Source organism: Poecilia reticulata, chromosome 20 (assembly GCF_904066995.2).
Source record: "Poecilia reticulata chromosome 20, P_reticulata-male-v2, whole genome shotgun sequence".
Classification (NCBI taxonomy): domain Eukaryota; kingdom Metazoa; phylum Chordata; class Actinopteri; order Cyprinodontiformes; family Poeciliidae; genus Poecilia; species Poecilia reticulata.
The window spans coordinates 19527959-19553055 of NC_088849.1; the positions used below are offsets into that span (position 1 = coordinate 19527959).

The window sequence follows — 25097 nt, forward strand, 5'->3', positions numbered from 1 at the left end:
TACTATTTAAAATGAATTAGTATGAAGAATTATTTGGGACCCGAAAGAACCGACTGAGCCAAAGCAACGGATTCCCTTAAACGAGCCGGAATTCCCATCTCTACTTTTTACTGCAGTCCCACGAGTAGGGGCGGGTCCTGTTATTTTCACCGCCCTTCTTGACCATATATGGTTCGTCTGGCGGTTTAGTGAGCGGCTACATCCACCCGGCAAAAAGTGGACACGAGACGTCAGTGTGCTCCCGACATAAGAGGTACGGGTATATTAGGTAAATGAGATCAATCTGAATTTAACAACTGCTGCATGAACCCCCAACTCAAACCGGTTATTGTGTAGAGAATCTGGCTTGATTTTAAACTCGTTATACCGCGTTGGAACTGTGTCATGTTTAATTTGGGCCTAGAATCGAGTTAGCAGCCAGGCCTGTCAGGTGTAGCTAACGTTACCGGCTCACTTCGTATTGTGCCGGTAGAAATAACTTTACATTTTATCTCTGACTCATGTTTCTTAGGGTTTGACATCTTTTGTGTTTTAGCCAACACCGCCGAATTTCATTCAACTCTTCGGGGGACAAAGTGTACAGCTAAAGTTAGCACGGCTAGCCGCTAACAACCGGACTAATCAAGCGTCATAGATGCTAGAGAGGCGAGTGGAAAGAACCAGAACGTGGCGTTCGTTGTCTTTGCCACCATTATTCAAGTCCTTAAGACGACGTTTTTAATTACGTTGGTTGCTGAAACATGTTCATTAAAAAAAAAAAAAAAGCTTTGTTTCCTTTTAATTATGGGGGTAGTATTTAACCGGCAAGCCGGTTTAGGGTTCTGTGCTAGCGGTTAGTCATCCTGATTCAGACCTCTCTACCTTATATGACTAATGCCGGTTTAGTCACCTCAGTAATGGCTAAACTATAGATAACCAGAGTTTATTGTCATGTTAATGTGTTTTGTTGCTTTCCGTTATCCTCCCTCATGTTTTCTGTCGAGTAGCCTTGGATAACCATGCCGTCAGACTTGGCCAAAAAGAAAGCAGCCAAGAAGAAGGAGGCAGCCAAAGCCCGTCAGCGCCCCAAGAAGTCTGAGGAAGTGGATGGGGACGGAGAACAACCGGAGATCCAAGAAAATGGAGCAGACAGCAATGGTGAGAGGAAGACTGGAATTAGATCTTTGCGGCCAGATCCAGTGGGACTGATTAATGTATATGCAAAATATGTGTCAGAGTAGTCGCATCTAACTCTTAAATATGGATGTTCATAAACTTAACTGATTTGTATTTAACATGCATGTCTCCATCTTGAGATTTGTAATTTAGTGACTTGTATCCTCCCTAAAAATGTTAAGTTTCAGGGCTTTTTCATTAGTGACCCAGTTATTTAGAAAATTGTTGCAGAGCTTTTGCTTTTAGAGGGAATATCATAAAATTAAGGAGAGGCACATTATTACAAAAAGAGTATAATGAGCTAGTCACACAAAACTATAACCGTAAATTAACTTTGCATATTTTGGATTGAATTTTTCCTTAATCTTTTTTTAATTTTTTTTATTTTTTATATGCCCATCTAAACTTTAAAGATCTATCAAAAATGTAATTTTTTAAAATATATTTTTTAGCTGCTGCAATTTGACTGTTTTTTAAAATTATTCTTAGTTCCTTGGTGTTGAGATCTCTAGATTTTTGATGTTTGGTTAATTATTTTTTGATTATTTGCACATCTGGCATGTGGGGGGAAATAGTTTTGTAAATAAACATAACCTGTTAATATAGGGTTTTAAAAATGTAAACATGAAATTTTTTTGCATCACTAAAATAAGAATATTTACAGTTTTCAGTTGGAACAATCTAAATAACAAGCATTTATTGGTTGACTTTTTTTCCCCATCTTTCTGACCTAAAACAACTGGATCTCAGTGATGCTATATGCTACAAAGTCTTAGTTTTGAGTGAATAATTTTAGCAACTCCCACTTTTAGATCTGTTTAATAGAAAACACTGCAGCAGAACCAGCCATGCTTTAAAATTAGCCTAAAAGCAGTGATCCCAAGAAGTTTTACTCGTATCTTAGAGTAGCATCAATCTAAGCATGTAGCGCTATTGGACTGGTTGGGAAGACTAAAACGGTGTGCAGTGATCCATAAAGCAGGACATCTTTGCTCTCTTTGGTTTCAGGCGTCGGCAGTTTAACAAAGGAGCTGGACGAGTTCGAGCTGCGGAAGACGGAGGCTCGGGCCGTGACTGGCGTTCTCGCTTCCCACCCCAACAGCACGGATGTCCACATCAGCAGCCTGTCGCTCACCTTCCACGGCCAAGAGCTGCTGGCAGACACCAGCCTGGAGCTCAACTCGGGCCGACGCTACGGCCTCATCGGGCTTAACGGCACCGGTAACCGTTTAGCTCGGACCTCAGTTTGTTTGAAAGCCAAATCAAAACGATTAATCATGTTACGTTTCTTCCCTCTGCTAGGAAAGTCCATGCTACTGTCGGCCATCGGCCACCGTGAGATTCCCATTCCAGAGCACATAGATATTTACCATCTGACCCGGGAGATGGCGCCGAGCGACAAGACGGCTCTGCAGTGCGTCATGGAGGTGGACGAGCAGAGGATCATGCTGGAGAAGGAGGCGGAGAGACTCGCTCATGAAGACTGTGAGTTACATAAGATCTGACAAAACTGGAGCGGTTGAATAACAGTTGGCTCCATAAGAAATAAATCAATTAATCACATCACAAGTCATCATTCTGGTATTTTTTTAGAACAATTTTGTTTAGAGAGACATCATAATTAATTTTATTTATGGTTTTGGTTGTTTTTTATTTTAGATAATTAACATATTTTGTGAAATATTCTCTACAAAATTAAAGGGCAAACTTTCATTATTATGCCATTATCAATATAATACTTTAAAATTGTCTCAAACCAACAATATTATCGTTTATCGCAACAATTTAACTGCAGATTTTGTTGTTATTGCGACAGGAAAACGACATGATGCTTTAAAAAGAGAAATGAATTTCCATTTAAATGGATTTCTGTTGTTTGCTTAACCTTCAGAGAGAGATTATTAAAAAGGTGCCATTTTGAAAAAGGCTGCAAACATTTGTCAAGAGCGAAGTAGTTGGTTTCATTTTTTTAAACATTTATTTTTAAAATCCCAACTAGCAGTTTTGCCTGAATGAAGCTAATGATCAACACAACTTGAAAGGCAATTGTGCTTTGTTTAAGCTTAATCCATTTTATTTGTTCCAGTTATTTTTATTTTGGAAATGTAAAATGTTTTTCAGTTCCAGTGCTCAAATGTTCTTTGGAAATGTAAAGATTATAGTTTTTAAACCTCTTAAATCGACAATATTATCTTTTAATTTCTGGGAACAGCCAAATTTATCAGGCCTAATAACGACAACAGAAGGTTTTTGTCTCATAAGATGATTTGAGTGAATATATTAAACACTTAAAAAGCTGCTATGATTGAAACTAAAACTTACTTTCCCCTTCAAGCGGAGTGTGAGAAGCTGATGGAGCTGTACGAGCGTCTGGAGGAGCTGGACGCTGACAAGGCGGAGATGCGAGCCTCTCGGATCCTCCACGGTCTCGGCTTCAGCGCCACCATGCAGCAGAAGAAGCTGAAGGACTTCAGTGGAGGCTGGAGGATGCGTGTTGCTCTGGCCAGGTGAAAACAGGCTAGCTCAGCTTAACGAATTAGATTTCGTATCGTTTTATGACCATAACTGTTTGTTTCTGCAGAGCTCTGTTCATCAAACCCTTCATGTTGTTGCTGGACGAGCCGACAAACCACCTGGACCTGGACGCTTGTGTGTGGCTGGAAGAGGAGCTCAAATCGTACGTTTGCGCCTCACCTGGAACGTTTTAGCTGCTTTAGTGTTTGACTCACCAACCTGCTGCTGCTTCTCTGCAGGTTTAAGAGAATCCTTGTTCTCATCTCACACTCGCAAGACTTCCTGAACGGCGTGTGTACCAACATCATCCACTTGCATCAGAGAAAACTAAAGTACTACACGGTAAGAACACGCTGCCTAGAGTCCAATTGGCAAAGGTCTGGACCCCCGTCGGAATACCTGGAACGAACCAGAGCTAAATAAGGAATCAAGACGAGCTGCTGCTAATAACGTCTCTCTGCTGTTGGGTGACGAAGCAAATCTATATTTGTTCAGGGTAACTATGACCAGTATGTGAAGACCAGAGCAGAGCTGGAAGAGAACCAGATGAAGCGTTTCAACTGGGAGCAGGACCAGATAGCACACATGAAGGTAAACAAGAGGCCTAATTTATTTCACTTTATTTATAAAATAAAACCTGAAGAGTGCGAATCGCCTTTAATGCAGCGTTCCCATAGCGAATCACAGAGGTGGCAGAGTGATGCTTTGGGATGCTAATATTTAGTATGGAAAGGGAAGCCGATCACTTTTTTTTTTTTCTTTTCTTTATTAAATGTAAAATACTGGAAGAAAACCTGCTGGGAAACTCGCAACTAGAGCTACAACGAAACTATTTAAAGCAGCTTTTCCAGCAGGATGTTGACCTTTAATGGCTCTGAGATTATTCATTGCTTGATTTTAATTTTTTCTCTCAGCTAGCTTCCCAAAATCAGCTTGAAAATGTTACTTAGTATTTTATTTCCACTTTTAGCAGGAAACATTTTTTAAAACTGCTTCGTCCTGCAAAATCACTCTTAAAAAAATTGATAATATTCACATTTTTAACCCTCAATATGTTTATATAACTCCACTATTTATCATTTGTTGCTAAAATGAAGGAAATAAAATTCCTAAAGTAAATCTTAATCTACATAATTTAATATAAATCGCTTTTTTTTCAGTGTGGTGTGAAATTTTGCAGCATATTATAATGGAGGAGAAATGTAGCACCGTCTGGTGGACAAAATCATGTTCCTGCCTTTTAGTAACTGAACTTTTCAAATCGGGCACAAAAAGTAGCCTGAAGACATTCAACTTTTATTTGTGTTTGAAAATAGTTAAATGTGAGAATTATTTTCCATCTTCTTTTCCTCAGGAACAAACATCTGTTTGCGTAGCTTTTCCATTTAATCTATGAGGAACTGGAACAACTACCATAACATTTAAAAAGAAAAAGTGTACATTTGTCCTCTGCCAAAATGGAGCAGAGGAGATTTCAAAGATCTGTTAAGAATTAAAGGTTTCTCTGGTGATTTTGAAACATTACATAGACTTGCGTCTATTTGTGTACATTGTCTACAGAGTCAATCATGAGTATTTTATTTTTTTAGAATAATAACTTTATTGTCGTTCCTCTCCAGAATTACATTGCCAGGTTTGGCCACGGCTCCGCCAAGTTGGCACGACAAGCACAGAGCAAAGAGAAGACGCTGCAGAAGATGGTGGCGTCAGGCTTGACTGAAAAAGTTGTGAATGACAAGGTGGTGCAGCACAGATTGAACCTTCATCAGATTGTTTCATAGCATCTGATTTATTACTGCAGATTCCTGCAGTGGACTGAATAAAACCTGTTTTCTCCAGACGCTGTCATTTTATTTTCCTCCCTGTGGGAAGATTCCTCCTCCTGTTATCATGGTTCAGAACGTGAGCTTCAAGTACAGTGACAACACAGTGAGTACAGACGTTAAACAACCTCTCTTTGTCTGTGTTTACGTCCCAAAAAAAGACAAACCTGCCTTTTAATCTCCGGCTTAATGTCGTTTTAGCCGCACATTTATAAAAACCTGGAGTTTGGTATCGACTTGGATACCCGAGTGGCTCTGGTGGGACCCAATGGAGCCGGGAAATCCACGCTGCTGAAGCTGCTGATGGGAGAGGTAGGTGCTGTTTCTTCAAAACCAATTGGTGAATCATTCTCAGTGCCAAGATTTATGATTTTCATCCTTTTTGCAGCTCCTCCCTACAGACGGCATGATCCGCAAACATTCACACGTGAAGATCGGCAGATATCACCAGGTAAAGGTCAACCCGTTTTAATAAATAATACTGATTTCAGTAAAGTAACTGTTCTCCGTTTGTCTTGGCAGCACCTGACGGAGCAGCTGGAGCTCGACCTTTCACCTTTGGAGTACATGATGAAGTGTTTCCCTGAGATCAAGGAGAAGGAGGAGATGAGGAAGATCATCGGTCGCTACGGGCTCACAGGAAAACAGCAGGTAGCAAAAACACGCTTTGTACGGTTTTCCCACAGCAAAATCTGACTGTTTTCAAGATGTTTTCAATAAAATTCTAGCACTAAGGCATAAAAATTAACCGAATTCACTATTATATTATTTATTACTGCTTTGAATGTCTTGTGATTGTATTCTACAAAGTAAACTAAAATAATGATTTTGATACACCTTGACTGGTCTGAGAACAAAACAAATCCCCCAATTTCAATCGCTTTCAAATATTAAATTACACAGATCAATAGCTCATCGAGTCATTAGGAATAATAAATATTCATTACACTGAACAAGTTATCTAATTTACTCAAATTAAATGCTTAACTAGAATATAATTACACAACTTTCTGTTACTACTTTATTTCAAAACTCTAGATAAAATATCAAGGACTTTATACAAAAATCAATATGGGTGAAATGATTAATCGATTATAGAAATAACCATCTAATTGAGTACTGATCGTTAACTGGAGTACAAACTCAAAACATTTAATTTGCTGAAGGAACAAAGTAGTAATTAAGCCAAAACTGTTCTGAAAATATACATTTTGCATTCAATATAAATGAAAAAACTTTATACTCAAGTGGTATTTTGGATTCATCAGGTTCAAATTCTGCAAACAATAAAATACTAAACACTTTTTGTTTATAAATCGGTAACCCAAAAAAATAAAATGCATAAGATTAGTAATTTTCTTTGATACAAATAATAAAGCATAGTAATTATTTAGAATAAAATGCTATATTGCATTTAATTCAATAAAATGTTTCTTACTCAAACATCTGATTAATTGATTACTAAAACATTTAGTAATCAATTAACATCAAGCATTTTCCAAAACGCATCATTGAAAGTTAGGCATACTCAAGGATTTCAAGCACCGGTACAAACGCATGAAGTGTCTCATTATTCCTAAAAGCCTCCTTTAATTCCCTCCAGGTGAGTCCGATCAGGAACTTGTCAGACGGTCAGAAGTGCAGAGTTTGTTTTGCCTGGCTGGCCTGGCAGAACCCCCACATGCTGTTCCTGGACGAGCCGACCAATCACCTGGACATCGAGACGATCGACGCGCTGGCGGAAGCAATCAACGAGTTCGAGGGAGGCATGATGCTAGTTAGTCACGACTTCAGGCTAATTCAACAGGTACGACTTCCTCCAAGACACCTGAAACCTAACACTTGAGTAGAGTGGATGTTTTATATCGCTCAAGGCTGAAAAGATTAATTGTGATTAATCTATTATTGAAATAATCAACTAAGTCAGTAATCGATGGATAACTGGAGTATACAGCTTCAAGAATGGCTTATTTAGATTTTAAATCTGATTTAAAAATGATTAATCGGGTAAGTTGTGATTAATCAAATCTGTAGATTTAAAATGCCAACTCTAGGACTGAAATGATTAATCAACTAAATAATCGATTTGCTGACTGAAGTATACAGACTCTCAAAAAAGGCCACTTGCTTAAAAAGAAGTTAAAGTACTAATTAAACCAAAAGAAATGTTTACATTTTTCATTTAAGATGAAAATTTAAAAACAAAATCTTTGGTAAATCTGAACCGGGTGACCTGGGTGAAGATAAAGAATGTTAAATTATTTTTAAAAGGAACTGAATTGTTTCCATCTCAATGCATTTCTAATATTGTACAAAAGTACAAGTAGTTAAGTGAAAAATCAGTAAATTGTGCCCCCTTTTAAAAAATAATTTAATTGTAAGAATAATCGATTACCAAAATCGTTAGCTGCAGCCCTAAAATCTTTTTCCTTTCTCCCAGGTGGCTCAAGAAATCTGGGTGTGTCAGAATCAAACCATCACAAAGTGGAAGAGCGGCATCTTGGGATACAAGGAGCATTTGAAGTCAAAGATAGAGAAGCAGTGAAGGCAGGTGACCTGACGCACCTGGTCGCTCGTTTATGACATCATGGACCTGCGAGTTTCTGAACGGAGGAGCAGGAAACGTCCTACTGAACAGAACCAATCTATTATGCATCTTATCGGACTCGTCTCTCGTACACCTAGTACTGTTTCCTCACGGTTTGACTGCAGTCCAAGCCCCGCCCCTCCACCTCAGGCTGGGCTCTGATTGGCTGATTCACCTGGAATGCATTCCATTGTGTTTGTCTTCAAAGAAGTCTTTTTGTTCCTTCTTAAAAGTTCTGTTTTACCTCAAGAAGAAGTAAGCAGCAGCTTTTAGGTCATTTTATCATATTTAAAAGGCGACTTCTTTTTTTTGTTTTCTTTCCCCTCCAGTGTAAAAGAGCAGTTCTGCCTTATTTGACAGTAATGCAATAAAGGTTTGTCTCAATAAACGGAACAATAAAAACAGCAAAGCGAATTGGAGAAGTCTTTATTATTCTTTATGCATTTACAGGGACTGTATCAAAGTAATTACCTTTTAGGGAAAATAAACTATTGCAACAAGGAAAAGATTTAAAGCGAGTTTGTTTTGGTTATGAAAATCAAAATGGCTGAATTCCCAAAGATTTACACTCGACTGGTATTTCTTGGCATAAATTACATTAGGAGGAAACGAGGTCATGCTGTACCAGGATGATTCATTTATTGAATGAAAATTACTTTTGAACAATGCCTTGCAAAAGTATTGAAACCCAATGAATTAATCAAAATGTATATGTACACTTTTACTGTCTAAACTGAAGGGGTAACATTTTTATTTGTATTATTTGTCTTCTGCAGCACAGCTGTTAGAGGAGCCCATCTAAGTGATTTTCAGCTCTTCGATTCAAATCTAGACTTTGACTAGGACATTCTAAACCATTCCACTGTAGTTCTGATTGTAGTCTTTTTCTGTTGTCTCCCTCCAACTTTCCTGTTGCCACAAGCTGATGCTGCCATCACTTCATTTTACTCTTATCTGACCCAAGCACGTTCTTCCATTAAGATTCAGATTTAAAGCTTCACAAATGCACTATTTAGTGTGTATTTATGACTTTGAATCCCAATAAAATACACAAGTTGAGATCTGATTTATACTTTTGCAAGGCACTGCATTTCCACATTTGATGTATATAATAAAAAAAAAACAGGATTAGAAATTAAATCTGCCTTAGTCTGTTTTTCATGCTGCTTGACCTGCATTCCTTCACATAGTTAAAGCTGTAATGTTTATCAAGTCTTAAGACTTTATGCTGCAGAGTGTAAATAATCAGTAACTATATGCTGAGTGTAAACTTCCTAAACCGATTAATTAAGCAGAAGGAAAAGTTCAGAGTTTTTGACTGAGGTTCTGCTTTTTTTTTTCTTTAAAGCTTACATATATACGCAATATCTGAAAAGAAAAAAAATAACTTGTCTTGATTTAGTTAAAATCCAGATCAGTTGGAACCTTTTAATTTGGTTGCTTATTTAGGCAAAAGGTAGGAGGCGGTACATCTCCGATTAGCTTCCTGTATGAAACATCTACACACCTTTCTGAGTTCAGGGATTTTTATGTTCTTTTTAAAGTATAAAGTTAATTAAGTTTAGGCTGAAATTTCTAGAATTAAATATAGAATTTGAAAAAATAATCAGAACGGAAGGACATAACAAAGGTCGAAAGGTAGAGATGGAAGAACGGAAAATAGGAAATAGGGCAAAAATATATAAAAGGAAGGCCATAAAAACAATGTGATGAAGTCTGAAAATAATATTTTTAATGCCCTTAATTTTCTGGAAAATGCCATAATTCTCCAAACTGGGTAGAAACCCTGGTACGTGTTTCACACAGGAAGATTATTAGTAGCGCACCGCCTCCGACCTTAATTTCCCATGATAACCATCCAGTGAAAATCTGAAGCTCATAAAAGAGCGACTGCATAAACTTCTATAAAATAAAAAGAACTGCTAAAACTAACTTTTATTCTTGTCTTTATACCCAAAAGCACAAAAACAACTTTAAGGTTTCAGAGCTCCAGAAGAGCAGTTACCTTCAGCTTCCGGGATCAACTGGTCTGGATTTGGACCAAATAAAAACACCAGGACCATTATTTGCTGCTCAGAACCAGAACTTCTCTGTAAACCCTGCACTGTCCCTTTAAGGTTTCAGCGATTGTCAGATTAGCGGCACTAGCTGGAGTTGAGACAGTGCAAGTTGGAGGAGTGTTTTTACTCAATGCCGTTTCCAGTTGGTCCGGGTGGCAGCATGGTGCCGAGGCCAGCAGCAGGCAGCCGTGCTCAGGTTCGTCAGTGTTCGTTTCGTCCAAGCACAGGCGTCCTCAGTCCTCGTCTGAGACGACGTCCAGTGGAATAGTGCGAGTGTTGGTGGCCCGGACGCTGCCGATGTTGGTCAGCGAGAGGAGGTTGGCGATGCCCATCAGACTGACCCCGGTACCGTCCAGGTTGACCTGAGCCAGACGCATGTCTTTCAGGTGCTTCAGACCTGCAGGGCAGGGATGAAAGTTATTGATTAATGAGTTGATCTAAAGCTGAGTGAGCTTATTGATAAATAGAGTGGCCATTTTCTTTCAAACTTGAGTTTCCTATTCTATCTAGATGGCAAAATGTTTTCATAATATGCTAAATTAAATAATTTTTAAAATAAAATAATGTTTAAAAAAAAATTTATTAAATAATAAATTTTAACATTATTTTTTATCATCTGTATTAAATACTGACCGAATAAACAGAAAATTGTGGGGGATTTCACATTAATAAACTTAAGGAATTTATAAAAATATAGCAAAACAGGAACATCTTAGCTGGCTGAATAGACAAAGAAAAGATGAAAAGAATAAAATGTGTGAAGAACTATCCCGTATTTCAAGACAAATTCTGCGTCCCGAACAGGACGCGGTTTCCCGTATATGACTGCAGCCTGCAATTTCTATTTACAAACACCAGATGGCACTGTTCTCATTACTTACATAGATCTATAAAAAAAAATAAAAATCGCAGCTGCGCTTCCGTTTGCAAACGATTCTTCCGGTCAGAAGTTACAGCTAATTCAACAAAAAATGTTTTATACGCTATGCCATGGGGACAATTATAAAGAACAGGAAACTCTGTAACTGCAACAAAGGACTGGGAACAAAAGAATCCGTGAGCTAAACCTGCTAATGACCTGATTAAAGCTTTTTGCAACTGGACATGGAGGTAAGAAAGATAAAGTACCACAGTACCACCTCTACTTGCTTTTAAAGTTAAAAACTGACTCCACGAAGTGATATCATTCAGACAGCCCTCAAAGTAGTGCTTATGTTACCATTTTTTTCTCTGTTGTCACATAAAAAAATCCGTAAACTCAGCTTGGACCGATTCTCTTTCCCGTAATGATAATATCTCCGCCATCTTTGTTTTTGTATATCAACGGCTGGACTGAAGGATGACGAGCGCCGCCCTCTGCTGGATAGCAGCCAAACTACAACACTAAAAAAAAGGGCTAACGGACGTTATTAGTTAATAGATTTGAACTAATTCAATCTAATAAACCATTCATTGTTTTGCGTCAATTAATTATTGATTGTATTTTGTATTTTTTTTAAATGCAAGGGTAAAAAATACAGCAGTTTATCACTTAACCAAGCAGAGATGAGCTTAAAGAAGATGAGCTAGATGTACCTTGGTCCGTGATCCGTGTGTGGCTGAGGTTGATCTTAACCAGCTGCTGACAGTGGATCAGACCCCTCCGCACTACCGAGTCCCCCACATGCGTGCTGGCTAACCCCAAAACCTAAAGAATAGGAAATTATAACCAAAACAAAGCTCTCAATTCACATGATAAACACTAACATTCAAAAATAAATGTCACGTTAGTCACAGGGACTTTTCTAAAGGAGATTACCTTTGTACCAGAAGTTCATTTTCAAATTAAAATAAGTCAAGAATACCAATGTCAAGCTACGATAAAAAATATTTGTTTTGTTTTAAAATAAGTTTTTTTTAATATTCCAGACATTCAATATTTAATATTCCAATATTCTCAAGTTGTATATCTAGAGTTATAGAGGCTTGAAGTTTATGGCAATTTTTAAAATCAATTTAATTATGTTACTTAAGTTATTTCTGATCTTTCCAATGGAGATATTGACCATATCAAACTTTTAAAGTTTTCTTGACTTTCTCGAAGCAGCCAATCAGACGTCAGGGTCTCTGAAGAGGGACCTCTAGTAAGTTTGATGGGTGAAGTTGACAAATTAAATTATGCTTCAGCACAGGAACACAAATAAATCATAAAATTATTATGTCTAGATTTTAAATTAAAATCTAAACATTTAATTCAGGCACATATAATTCATTCAACGAAATTTTAAAACTTTCAAAGCAAGTCAAATAATTGAATAAAGTAATAAGTATATCTCAATGAATATAAAAACGGTAGAAACACAACTGGGATGTTAAGGAAAATCAAATACATTATGCAGTTAATAAATTATTTTTGTTTATTTCTCAGTTTAAAAACTTGACATTTAAACAATTTCTTCAGAGGTTATTTGTTGAAATTTGGAACTCTTCACTTTCCATAAATGTGAAGTTCAAGGTTGAAGAGGTATTTCACTACCTCTTCATACTAATCTTACTTCTGCATTTAATCCAAATTTAATTATAGTTATTTTTAAATCGTTATATGTTTTTAAGTATAACCTTTAATAATAATACCCAACACCAGCAGAACTCATGTCAACCCCTGCAGCTCCACTAATATTATCAGGTAAATTACCTGAAGCTGAGGCAGACAGGTGATGAGTTCGGCCACTCCTCGGCTCGTCACCGCCGTTCGGTCCAAACAAAGTTCCTGCAGCTCCTGCAGGCCACGCAGAGAGGGAAGCCCTGCGTCCGTCACCTGCGTGTTGCTCAGAGACAGCTTCTTCAACCTGCTCACAAACGCACACGACACTCCCATCAGTGTGGATGTTTCACCCACAAGCGTTTCCTGACATCACTGAGGTGTTGGAGTGACCTGGTCATGGCAGCTAACTGGCTGACTCCTTGGTCTGTGACCTGTGTGTAATCCTTCAGGTCCAGCTCTGACAGCAGAGTCAGCCGGCAGAGGAACGCCAGCCCCCCGTCGGTCACAGTGTGGCGTCCAGGAAGCGTGAGGTGAGTCAACTTCAGACCTGGGGGGAAGTGAGAATCATCAAGATTTAGCTTGATTTGTTTTCTTCGCTCCATCCGTTTACATGTTTTCTGAGGTTTCAATCAAATTAAAGACTTTTACAGACCATTTGAATGAAATCACAGACTTCAGGAAGATTATTATATTAGGGCCATGCTTTAAAAAAATTGCGAAAAAGTCAAAATAATGATAAAATAGTCGTAATGTTACAACGATGAAGTCATAATGTTATTTTCGTATTATTATTCTTGCTAATATACTTTTATTCGGTAGCAAGAATATATTAGCAGCTACCATCTTATGGGTTGGAAACAGAAGTGATCCAAAGGTGAGGACGAACATCATCCAGCCAACTGGAGATGAATTTGCATTTAAACCATGATGGACACAAAAAAGTGAACTTGCTAACTCCCTAGCTCGCTATTTTTTAGGTAGCTATTTTATTTAGCTAGCTAGTTTTTCTCTTTCCTTTATTTCCATTCCTTTTAATGTACCTTTGCAAGCTAGCAAGGATATATTAGCAGCTAGCAACACAAGCGATCCAGTCAACTGGTAATAAATTTGCACTGAAACCAAATTAGATGCAAAAAATAGGTTGCTAGCTTGCTAGTTCACTTTTTTAGCTAGTTGGATGGCCAGTGTTTTCTCCTCCCTCTGTTTACATTACACATGTAGCTGCTAATATAGCTTTGCTAATTAGAAAAGGTGTATCAGGAGCTAGTAGCCTCAACCGCCTTAAGTCAAGGAACACGACAAAGAAGCGACTCAAGCATTCACCTGACCAAATTTAAGACTGGTGATTAATTAAGGCCCACTTATTTTTTCTAATGAATTTAAGACATTTTAAGGACACAAGGACACCCTGGTTTATTTACACACATTTCAGTTTACAAACCTGAGATAATCTTGAGGGCATGATTCCCATCTTTCACAGAGATTCCTCCTAAACTCAGAGAAGACAGAGTTGGGTGGGTGGAGATGCTCTCCAGAGATTCCTCCGTCACACCCGTCCCATTCAGATTCAAAGTCTGCAAACTGGACATCCCTGCTAGAGCTGAAATATCTTTAACCTGAAACGACAACACACAACAACATGAAGAAACATGGCAGACCAGACTCTTAAGACAAACACTGTTTGGTTGGAATAAGCTGAAGTGCCTTCGTCTGCTTGATGCTGAGGAGTCGAAGCTGTGGCACGCAGGTGGGGAGCGCAGCCAGGGTGGCTTCGGTCACTTCTGTCTGGTTCAGGCTGAGCTGAGAGAGACAGGAAGGAGCCGACTGGAGGTACTGAACCATCCCAGCATCTGTCACTTTGGTCTGATCCAGGGACAGGACACACAGGCTCTTCAAGCCTTCAAACCAGAATAAACATTTCATTAGAAATAATTGGTGGACCAAGGTTTAACATCTGCCAAAGTGTTCATATTTAGTCAACCTTTTATCATTCTGTCAAGTTACAACCACAAACTTCAGCGTTTTTTTTGTTTTTTTGTGTGTTTGTTGTAAAGTCCTTCACTAACTGTGGAGCCTGAGATGTGGACATTTAAAATTCAGGATGGATTTAAAATCCACGAGAACCTTTATGGGTGAAATTACTGTAAGATTCTCTAAACTTTTTCTTTTTCACAACTTTCTGTTCTCTAATAAGTAATTAATCAACTTTTCCCACAGTAAAATTCAAACACGTTCAAGGTAAGTTTTCAAACTTTTTCAGCATCACTTTGGAGTTAAAAACAATAAAAAAATAAACTAAAAAAGATAGTTTAAATTCACTATTATATTATTTATTACTGTCATGAATAATATATTGCAATAGTTTTTTGCAGCAGGGGAAGGTAGATTGAAATAACATTTTCTGTTTTGAAATGTCTCTTACACCTTGTACACCTGACTGGTTCAACAAAGTAAAAAAGAAATGTTTCCCTGAGTTTTCTGGCATTTAGAAAATCTAAAGAATTTTAATAATTCTAACTGACCTAAAACAAGATCAATTTTGTCTGATTTAACTTCAGACAGTGAGAACAAAAATGCATCTTAGTCTTTATCTTTTTGTTTTAACTGTAAATAATGCTTTTCAAATGAAGAGACATTGGACTGCAATTTATTACCAAACCTGCAGTCTCACTATCAAGTATTTCATACAAAAATCAAACGCTTTCCAAACCTTGAAAATATCTACTTGAAATAAAATTGAATAAGGAGCTTTAAAGACAAAGTTCACAACAGACCTCAGTGCTTTTCTGAGAAAAAAAAATGGCTGCCAACGGTGTTTGAGACGTCAAGTAGAGCGCCATGTTTTCACCATAAAAACCAAATAAAACATCAAAGTTTGTGGTTCCAACAAGACAAAATGTGAAAAAAGGGGATAAAGTTACTTTTATATAACAACCAATTTCAAGTCTGGCTCTCAGTTGCATTATGGGAAGAATCCTAACCTGTGATGTACTGGAGACAGGAGTCGGTCAGTTTGCTGCAGGACGCCAGGTTGAGTGACTGGAGCTTGACCAGACTGGGGAGGACCGACAGACCAGAATCTGGACAGGACCGACTCATGAGATCAGGAAGAAACGTAAAGCTGAGGCAGATTTCTGCAGCTCCTACCTGTGATGAGAGGCGAGTTGACCAGACTGAGGTGCTTCAGCGTCGTGAAGGCTCGCAGCTGCCGCAGGAGCTCGTTGGTGGAGTAAGGGTAGCAGTTCAGGACTAATTTCTGCAACTGGCAGCCGAAGAAGAGCTCCAGGGTGCGCGGGCGGAGCAGCCTCTCTCTGGACATGTGGCTGAGCAGCAGCTCCGCCAGCTCCGGGGTCAAGCCCGCCAGGCTGCTGCTGTACTGCATGCTGGGAGCTGCAGGGGCGACACACTTTGTTCTTAGAGAGAACCAGACTTCAGGAGCGTTTTCCTTTCACACCCGTCCTACCTGTCATGAGGTGGACAGTTGCACGGATGGCCAAGGCACATAAGGATGGCACGTTTGGTGTCCTGAAGGGTCTTTTAGGTGGAGTGGGCTGTCCCTGAGAGGCGCTGTGGTCCTCCTGCAGAGCAGCCCTCTGAAGTCGCTCCACCGCAGCCTGACCTGCAGCTACATGCGCCACTGGACCCTCTGCCTCCTCGGGGTCAGCTGGGTCCTCCTCTGGAGCGTCTCTGGAGACACACGAGGAAGCACAGAAAACATATCGCTACGTGTTTAGGCCTGCACCGATCGCGGTTTTCTGGCCGATCACGATTACAATCTTTAAAAAGCCGATTTTGATCAATGCCAATTATTTTTGTCTGAAATGTCGCTCAATATGCAGTCAAAGCTCCAACAACAGAGAAAAAGAGGACAGTGTCAGTTTAGTAAAGATAAACTAATGGTAAACCTTTCAATCAGGCTGCAGCAGTCTTTGATTACAATTTATAATTTAAACTTCGGTTTAGTGGTTTCCTGTCAGGCGACCCACCTGAGGCGATTGCCCTGGTCCGGCCAGAAGTGTCGGGGTTCAAATCCTGCTCGCACCCTGTTCTCCGGGAAGAAAGGCAGCCTCGGCATTCCTGAGCAGAGAACACAAAAAAAAGTACATTGGCTTTACTCAAAAGTAAAAAGGACCCATCCAAGAAATTACTCAAGAGTGAAAAGGTATCTGCTTAAGTACTGAGTAACTGATCAAATTATCAATCATTTTTCAAAAAAAGTTACTTTAGTAACTATTTACTACCCAACTCTGGCTGTAATCTACAAATTATCCTCAATATTAACAGGCTTTTCTTTATAAATCACTTCAAGCACTTTAAATGGATCTGCAGTTTAAAAACTACAGAACAAAACCAGCATTTTTAATTAGTCGTTTCTAAAAACAATTAAAATATCTGAACTGTGGGATTTATTTTCCCTGTCTGCTCTGCAGTAGCGAATAAGTCCTGACAAACACATTTCCTAATCCTAATCTCTCCCAAATGTGTCCCACGTTCCCAGATTTTCAGTAAAATCTTCTGTAAAGCAGTAAATCTTAGCAGCGTGGAGGATAAATTGAAGTGGTTCTGTTCCTGCAGCTGGAAGGTCCTGAGACGGAAAAAGTTTCCACTGGATAAATAGTGGGAACAGGAAGTAAGCGGGAAAAGGGAGTAAGAGAAACGCAGGTCAAACGGAGGAATCAATCATCTGAAGGATCGGTACCGTTGGGAATTTGTGGTGGTTCTTCCTCTGCTTCCGGTCCCTCATCTGCTTCCAGTCCAGGATCCTCCAGGTCACCAGGAACCAGTCGCTGGCCTCGCCCTGTCAAAGAGCAGGAAAGACCTCCAGTGACTCTCATGTAAAAGAAAATAAAAAATCATGACATTTGTTCCAAAGATCCTGAAAACTACAATTTTTCAGAGTGAGCAGTTTATTTCAACTGTGGCTCTGTGGAAAGAGTAGTCATCTTGTGATCGGAAGGTTGCAGGTTCGATTCCAGCTTCCTCCTGCCACATGTCTATGTGCCCTTGGGTACTTAACCCCAAATTGCCTACTGATCTGCATATCGGTGTATAAATGTGTGAGCGTTTGTGAGTGCGAATGGGTGAATGTGACTCTAGTGTCAAGCGCTTTGAGTGGTCAAAATGACTGGAGAAGTGCTATATAAGTTCAGTCCATTTCTGAATTAAATGTCCAACATCAGTATTACATTTGGCAACGCTGCGGGCCTTAATGTTCAATTACATTTTTTTTGAGTGAAATCTGATTATTTATTGGTGTCGTCGTTCACATTTCCAAATATATGCGACTTGTATGTGATCTCCTGTGTGAACTACAATGACCTGAAAGTGTCCCGCATGCGCAGCACAGGGCGCAATAGCATCAGAGCATGCGCAGTGTTTTGCCAACCGCTATAAGAAGAAGAAGAGCTCACTGTTTGTGGATATAAACGTGGATGCTAATGGTGGAGTATATTTTACAATTTTAAAGTTGTTGGACCGGAGCCAGCTCAATATTCATTATCGTCGCCATGATTATTGTTTTTCTTCTCGCTTACGCGTATCAGGGCGCAGAATGGTGACGTTTGTCGAGGATCAATGACCTGGCCATTCAGATTTAGGTCACACTTTGAAAAGATCAGATATATAGATACACATCGGATTTAGAAACACATATCCAGGTGGCTCTGAGTTGTTCAGACTAATGAAAAGATCAGATACAGGTCGCATGACGGCCAAAAAAAATAAAAAATCGGTTCTCTCTTCAGAAAATAAATATCAAAGAATTAGTCACAATATATACAGTGGGCGAGTGGACCGTAATGTGATATGCAGATAGGAGCAACAAAGATGAACAAATTAAACACATTTCAAAATTTATTTTTGAGAATTTTGAATCGATTCACAATAACCCGTACTAGTTATTGCGATTCTTTTTCTGTACCTCTAGAAGTACAAATAGAACCTATATTTATAATTTTTAACCCAGTGTGGATTAGAGATATTTTCCATAAAATTTCCATCCTGGTTTTGTTTATGTTTGGTACTGACCCCAGAAATGTGAAGGTCCAGAGACGGGAGGACTGGCTCTCGGTATCCCTGCATAATTCACAGCCTCCTCCCACAGATCGTCCGGGAGCCGGTGACCAGCCGCTGGATTCAGCCTCTCTGCCTCCTCTGGAACGGGAACATGAGGCAGCGGCGGTGGGAAAATACACGGAAGCGGCTCATTGAGAGGCGCTGGCGGCGGGTCTGCCGGGCTCGGCGGGTCCTGAGGCGTTTCTGGCGGCGTGGTCTGAATGCAGAGAGCGGCATTCGGAGTGAGGCCCAGAGAGTGCAGCGAACACGCCAGCTCCGCCTCGCCGAAGCGCTTTCTGGGGAAACCTTGGAGGAGGGAAAAGGGGGACAGGGAAGGGTGGCGGCCGCTGATGTGCTCCACCACGCTGCGCAGCGGCGCGTCGGCGGAGAAACGCTCACGCATGGATTCACCGGAGGGAAGCCGGATCTGCAGCAATGCACAAAATAAATAATATGTGAAGAAAAATCTGAAATTAAAAGTTAAACTGCCTCAAGTAGATGGCTGATGGATATATTTGTACATATAAGACAGAAACATGTCTATTCTGCTCACCAAAATGAATATTTTTTTTTAAATAAAATCATTAAAAAAGTATGTAAAAACATGATTACCCAGACCAAGTGTCATAAGTACATCTGAGTAAGTTATCAGTTTTAATTGATAGCTCACTCAGATGTTGGGTTGATCACCTTCTACTGCTTTATAAGTGAGCCATTACCATGAGGATACAGTTGTTGTCAACATTAGTCTGGACCTTTCCTCCCAGTTTCTGGCCTTCGCTGCTGGGAGGAGCCGCGTCTGCACCAGAGCCGCCGTGGCTTTTCTCCTGCAAGGTTTTTCGATCCTCAGCTATCCGCTTTAACACCATCTCGCGCTCCTGGCAAAATAAAACACACAAAAAACAAAATTTTCTTCAAAAGTTGCCAACAGACCGGCGCGTGTACACGTCTGTGGTCTTCTCTCAGACCTGCTTCTTTTGCTTCTTCTCGGCCAGGACTTTCTGAGCCACACGTTGTCTTTCTTTCTCCTCGAAGTCGCTCTTGTCTTGTTTGATCCGCGACTCAACTGGAGGAGGATCAGGAGACTGGGAGGTCGACTCGGAGAGCTTTAGGACTAGAGAGGAACCTGCTGTTAAAGAAAACAGAAAAGAATCAAATGAAATCAGACTAATTAACTTTTATTTGATGAGGAGCTTTTGTTTTTTTGCTTTTTTTTACCCCTGCTGTCACCAGGAGAAGCAGGTTGCTTGGAGCTGCTCGCTGCGTCTTTGGGTGGGTTAAAAGCAGAGAGTGCGGTCTCAGACGACTTGGATGTCTGCTTGACCAACGTATGGCGTGGATACTGACCCTGTAAGAGCCTGTGAATGAGAGGTGATGCGTAAGACGCTTGAGATGCACATCAAAAGCTTGAAATTTATTTTAGTTTATTTACCATTCAGCGGCTTCTGTCACAGAAAGATGTCCCGCCTGCACAGCCGCCTGGATCTGTTGTTCTGTGAAACCCATTTCACTGAGGATGAGGAAGAACTCCCCGATCGTCTGCAGCGCAGAATCAGAAACCCGGAAGTTTTACTTTATTTACTTCAATGAACAATGTGACGAATTCAAAACTAACATTAAAAAAATAAACTTAAATTTGCTTTCCCTTGGAAATTTAAAAACATACATAAATGTTTTCCAATTATTTTTTATTTCCATCATCGCCATCTTCAATGTTTACTTTTCATAATATTCACCAGCTGTATGTTTTCAGAGATTTGTCTGTTTTAAAATGGCCCTTTTAATCCTTTTTTTTTTTGTTAAAACTGGATTATTACAAACTGGAAACACGGATTCATTACAGCATGCAATCAATAGATGCAGAAGCAGTACATAAACCGTACCATCTGTGCTTCTAACTGCAGATTTACCTTTAAACCCCACAGTTCTAAGTAAACTATAGTTCATAAAGTTCAGACTGTACGCTAGTTTAGTCAGTATAACTAAGGAAATTCATAATAAAAGGTTAACAGTTTATACATGACGCCGGATAAGAGGCTAGAGAGCAGCTGCAGCCAAGACTGCTGTTGTTGTTTGGAACAATGGAGGGTGTAAACAAACAGCGTTAGCATCGTAGCTAACAAATAAGCTAACGCAGCTAACATGCTAACGCTTCTACACAGCTAACAGCTGACAGGTCAAAGGTAAACGGGCTGTTGGAAGCTTACCGGGGAAGAAGTTGAGCTCATCTCGTTATTTCACGGTTGCTGCACCAGTATCAAAGTGAAACTGGCGGTTATGATCAACTTTATTGACTCCCTGCTTCTGTTTGGTGAGCAATCTGCACTGCTAGTCGCGCTGACCTCTCCTCCTCTTCTCCTCCCCTCCTAGCTTTCACATTGACGGAGCTTCAACGGAAAAACAGCCTATCAACACCGCGGAGAGACGGGATTCCATCTCCAACAGGCAGCGGAGAACAAATCTCATTTCTTCCTCGGTGACTGACAGGTTTAAACCCCCAACCAGAACCGCATGTGGAGGTTTATTTACGTGACACTGATATTTTGCCCGAAGAGACTCAAATGAAGAGAAAGTAAAAGCTTCGTTTAGTACACATTAATAGACGCAGGTGTCAAAAAAAAGTACAGATACTTGCATGAAAACATATTCTAGTAAAAGTATTGATCAATAAAATTTTATTTGTATAACACAGCAATAAGGTATTACAAAATGCTTTACATCATAAAGAGAACAATACAAAGTCATAGAACAATTGAAATATTACATTTTGTCAAGTGCCATTGTTACACGTATTCTGGAAGTTTCTTTCATATTTGCGGTGCATAGAAGCTGAATTCTGCTTCTCCGTGTCTGGTTCTGGTTCTGGATTCAGAGCAGGCCAGAACCAGAAGACCTGAGAGATCAACAACAACAACATTTAATGTATTGTGGCACAAAGCCATTAAGTGATTTATCAACTAGCAAAAGTACAGGTTGAAGGGTTCTACTCGAGTTTAATTTACTTACTTTTTCAAATCCACTTAAGTTCAAAAAGTAGAAAGTAATTTTCACCTACCAGAACATAAAATGACTTTCAATAAGTCTAAAATATTTAAAAAGTTGTAGTCATGCAAAATACATCAGCCTAGTTAGCCACCAGGCTTTGTTTGCCCCCCACCAGGTTATGGGTTGTTGATTTTTTTAAATGGAGATTTTTCTACACCAGGCTTGGGCTTATTAACCGTGACACTTCTATTACACAAAACTAATAAATATTTTAGATTTCAGAAAAGGTGAAGATATTTTTTCATGAGGAAGACATCGTCCAACAGGCAACAGAAAGTTTAGTGGAAGGAAAAATGTGGTAATAACAACATGGAAGGCTGCAACCTTTTGTGGATTGTGAAGCGATGCCCACTCAAGGCCCATTAAGCTGTTACATTTAATGCAATAAATTAGTTTCACTTTTCTGAAATAAATTCTGACTTATTGGAAATGTACTTGAAGATCAGATTGTGATTGTAAAAGTTTTGTTTAAGTGGATAATTCAAAAAGAAAGAAAAAGATTTAACAGGTGTCGCTTTTGCAGTCACTAGCAACAACTCACCAGCAGGTGGCAGTATCACACAATGGATTACATTCGATAAATTGGGTAAATGTTTTATGATGTCATTAATTTTTAGTACAAAAATTACTAGAGTGCCACTGTGGTGCCAGTTTTTTTCCCCATGTGATAAAAGAACAAAAGAATGAAAAAAAAACAGCAAAACTACAGGTGAGACCATTACAAATAAAAACAGTAAAGAGAGATAAATTATGTTTAAGTGACTAACTGGGGAAAATGAGCAGATGTGTGATTATTAATTTCCTAAAAAAGTAATGATTGAGCAGTGAAAGTGTCAACAAGGGCCTGAAATATTGACACTTTAAAGTGATTACTTGTTAATTAATTTCAGTTTATTTACATAGAGTCAAATCTCAACAAATGTGATCTCAAGGATTTTTACAAAGCAAAAAGATCCAGTTTATAAAGACTGAAACAAATTCAAATACACTCATAATATTTAATTAATATTACACCCGATGCTGTGGAAAGTAATATGATTTACATGGGAGACAGACAAATGATCTTAACGGTGGCTTAATCTAAAGATAAACTTTATAGGTAGCAATAACAAAAATACTTTCAGTCAAATTAAATTTATTTGAATTCATTAAATTTATTTGACCAAATTGTTGTTTTTGTGATTAATATAGATTAAATGTGTTTGTCGGAAGAGCAAACGTTTATTATAAGTAATTAATAATTAATTAACTTTTCATGAATAGTGGCAACGTTAGAACGAGATACACTATTACTAAAAGTGATAGAGGAAATGTGAAATACACAAGAAATCTAAATATCTTTTGTGTTGCTTTTAAACTTTTCTGTGGAAATTACTCTGTATTCGGAAATTGCATTACTGATAAAGTAGTGTGATGCTAATCAGACTGCCAGTCTGTTTGTCACTGTAAGTTTTTCATTATTTTATTAAATCCCAATTCATTGTTATATCTTTTTTATGTCGGATGTTATTCAACTTTTTTTAGCTATTCGTTTTGATATTTGACATTTACCTTAGAGGGTGACAGGAATTATAACGGAAAGACGCATTTACTCAAAAATATGAATCATCGTTTTACGCAGGCGCAGAAATGATCTCCTAAAAGCGACTGCAACAATTTACGATAATTACCTCCCTAAAACCGGAACTTGGTTGTTTGAATTTCAAAATAAATGTACAGATCGTAGTTTGAAACTTTGTAAAAGCGCCCTACATTTTTCTGTGTTATTGCATGGTTTTCATTACGCTTAGTAACTTATTTTCAAACCCAATATTGATAGCAAAGCGAAAGCAGATGTGTGGGATATGAGTTCCTTGATCTTAATTTGAGCTTTCCACCGGAAGTCTCTGTGAGTTCCTTGCCCTTATTTGACGCGGTACAGCGGAGTAATTCAGAGTTTGAGGCGAGTACGGCTGCCAGGCACCGGTAAGTAAATAAGTCTTAATCTTTGTAATAATTTGAGCTTTTTAGGCATGTCACTTAATGAAAAATTTGTTATTTTTCAGGATTACCGACCACTTCTGACTGTTAGCTTGTTTTTCCTGTGGACAGACTCGCTTCTTGACAGTCAGTGACTGCCACACATGCATGGAGTAATCCCCCAGTAGCAGCACCACCAGCGGATGAACCGGCTTTGTTTTCCGCCTTGTTGAACAGGTAATGTAAAGAAAGGTGGGGTGAGAACGGATAAAGTCTCTGGAGATGGTTAAATTAGTTTTTGAGGGATTAATTGGCGGTGACGGTAGTGAAATTAGTGATGGTAGCAGTTAGCAGCAGGGAGCTGACAGCAGCTGCAACCACGAGGGTCGTGTTGATGAGGCAATAAAATTAAACTTTAATGTTTGCCTTGTTTCTCAATAAAGCAGAGGGGAGTGGTCAGCGTTTACTCAGGGTTCATTCATCATGGCTGAATGGAGCAAGAGCAGCTTTGGTATGCAAGAGCGTTTCCATTTGGAAATATCAGCGCTCTGACAAATAGTTTCCAAAAACTTGAAGAAATCTCAATGAAACCATAAAAGCTCCTGTTCACAGAAGGGTAAATTAAAAAAAAAAGCTTGTCGGACGCCTGGCAAAATTGCAATCCCGCAATTTTCCCCCTATTTCCGCCTTTTGATAGATACCAAATTCAGATTTCGACGTATTTTACTGCGAATTTTATGTCATAGCCACATTCAGTGACGTCACTACGAATATTTTAGGGGGCCTGAAGTCTCTCTAAAATATTCTCAGCCCCTCTCCTAAATAACTTGGTAATTTTGGTTATTTATTTACTTATTTTAACAAAAACTGCCCACAAATTATCCAATATAATGTGGTTAGACTGAGTTTACATAAAATAGCACAAAGTATAACTTCTAATTCAAATATTGTCACCTTCCTAAAACGATGGCCTAAGTATTTTTCTTTTGCCAAGGGATTGTTTTCTTTTATTTTTTTCCAAAAAACAAAAAAACCCAACAAATTACCACCTCTTTCTTTCCAAGAGATGTTTTAGGGGAAAAACATCCACTTTTGTCAAAATAAAAAGACTTGAGCCATTATTTTTCTAAAGCTGATGATATGATCATGAATCTGTTCCCGTTTATTTCACATTTATAATATTCTGTGCAATCGGTGTAAAATATGGCTAGAATTACTCAGTTATGTTATTCAAAGAGTATCTAAAAATTTAGATGCCAATAATCAATTGTAGAACCACTTGAAACTTCATCACCAAAATGTTACCAGCTGTCCAAATAAGTCTTTGTTGTTGAATTACCATTTTTAATTTTGTACATGTGTGTTGTTTGTTTTGT

At 38.9% G+C, this 25097-nt stretch overlaps 3 protein-coding genes and 1 long non-coding RNA gene across 10 annotated transcripts in view; 3 read left to right on the forward strand and 1 right to left on the reverse strand.

Moving 5' to 3' along the window:
- The first annotated feature begins 101 nt into the window (after positions 1-101).
- Positions 102-8493, forward strand: abcf2b (ATP-binding cassette, sub-family F (GCN20), member 2b). Of its 2 annotated transcripts, none has more exons than XM_008396634.2 (15): positions 102-253; positions 987-1137; positions 2164-2376; positions 2458-2640; positions 3491-3662; positions 3737-3832; positions 3909-4011; positions 4165-4260; positions 5289-5408; positions 5509-5598; positions 5694-5804; positions 5881-5943; positions 6015-6143; positions 7096-7299; positions 7933-8493. In XM_008396634.2, exons 2-15 carry the CDS (start codon positions 999-1001, stop codon positions 8035-8037), a joined length of 1824 nt encoding a protein of 607 aa, XP_008394856.2. In that variant the 5' UTR covers positions 102-253; positions 987-998; the 3' UTR covers positions 8038-8493. The 2 variants fall into 2 exon arrangements, with proteins under 2 accessions (XP_008394856.2, XP_017157383.1); XM_017301894.2 differs by having other exon boundaries at positions 130-268.
- LOC103456832 (uncharacterized) lies at positions 8489-21281 on the reverse strand. Of its 2 annotated transcripts, none has more exons than XM_017301893.2 (17): positions 20925-21281; positions 20150-20256; positions 19936-20075; positions 19686-19843; positions 19437-19595; positions 18691-19144; positions 17363-17461; positions 16650-16740; positions 16127-16350; positions 15811-16053; positions 15645-15743; positions 14368-14561; positions 14105-14279; positions 13054-13210; positions 12814-12967; positions 11715-11826; positions 8489-10536 (listed from the first exon to the last, which is right to left on the reverse strand). In XM_017301893.2, the coding sequence occupies exons 1-17, from the start codon at positions 20943-20945 to the stop codon at positions 10373-10375; spliced, it is 2751 nt and encodes a 916-aa protein (XP_017157382.1). In that variant the 5' UTR covers positions 20946-21281; the 3' UTR covers positions 8489-10372. The 2 variants fall into 2 exon arrangements, with proteins under 2 accessions (XP_017157382.1, XP_008394857.1); XM_008396635.3 differs by having other exon boundaries at positions 19686-19846; positions 20925-21280.
- On the forward strand, positions 11082-18900 carry LOC103456831 (uncharacterized). 2 transcript variants are annotated; one of them, XR_532329.3, is made up of 3 exons: positions 11082-11249; positions 13113-13193; positions 18767-18900. It is a non-coding gene; the product is annotated as an uncharacterized LOC103456831 (long non-coding RNA). The 2 variants fall into 2 exon arrangements; XR_532330.3 differs by lacking the exon at positions 18767-18900 and adding an exon at positions 14144-14595.
- A 2368-nt stretch (positions 21282-23649) lies between the features above and the next one.
- The window catches only part of slc4a2b (solute carrier family 4 member 2b), a 52864-nt gene continuing 51416 nt past the window's right edge, over positions 23650-25097 (forward strand). For 2 of the 4 annotated variants that reach the window (XM_008396632.3, XM_008396633.3), the window contains exons 1-2: positions 23651-23727; positions 23808-23958. The gene's annotated coding sequence lies outside the window, so the exon portion shown is untranslated. Of the gene's footprint in view, positions 23728-23807; positions 23959-25097 lie in introns of all 4 variants that reach the window. The other 2 variants (XM_081601745.1, XM_081601743.1) reach the window with 2 other exon arrangements.

What these genes read in the sequence shown, in the direction of transcription:
- abcf2b (XM_008396634.2), top strand. Translation starts at nt 999, where the DNA reads ATGCCGTCAGACTTGGCCAAAAAGAAAGCAGCCAAGAAGAAGGAGGCA. An exon ending in CATCGGGCTTAACGGCACCG is followed by an intron (nt 2,377 to 2,457) that starts GTAACCGTTTAG and finishes TCCCTCTGCTAG; the next exon opens with GAAAGTCCATGCTACTGTCG. An exon ending in AAAAAGTTGTGAATGACAAG is followed by an intron (nt 5,409 to 5,508) that starts GTGGTGCAGCAC and finishes TGTTTTCTCCAG; the next exon opens with ACGCTGTCATTTTATTTTCC.
- LOC103456832 (XM_008396635.3), bottom strand. Translation starts at nt 20,945, where the DNA reads ATGAGCTCAACTTCTTCCCCG. An exon ending in AGAAGAAGCAAAAGAAGCAG is followed by an intron (nt 19,596 to 19,685) that starts GTCTGAGAGAAG and finishes TTATTTTGCCAG; the next exon opens with GAGCGCGAGATGGTGTTAAA. An exon ending in CACACGGATCACGGACCAAG is followed by an intron (nt 10,537 to 11,714) that starts GTACATCTAGCT and finishes CCTGCCCTGCAG; the next exon opens with GTCTGAAGCACCTGAAAGAC.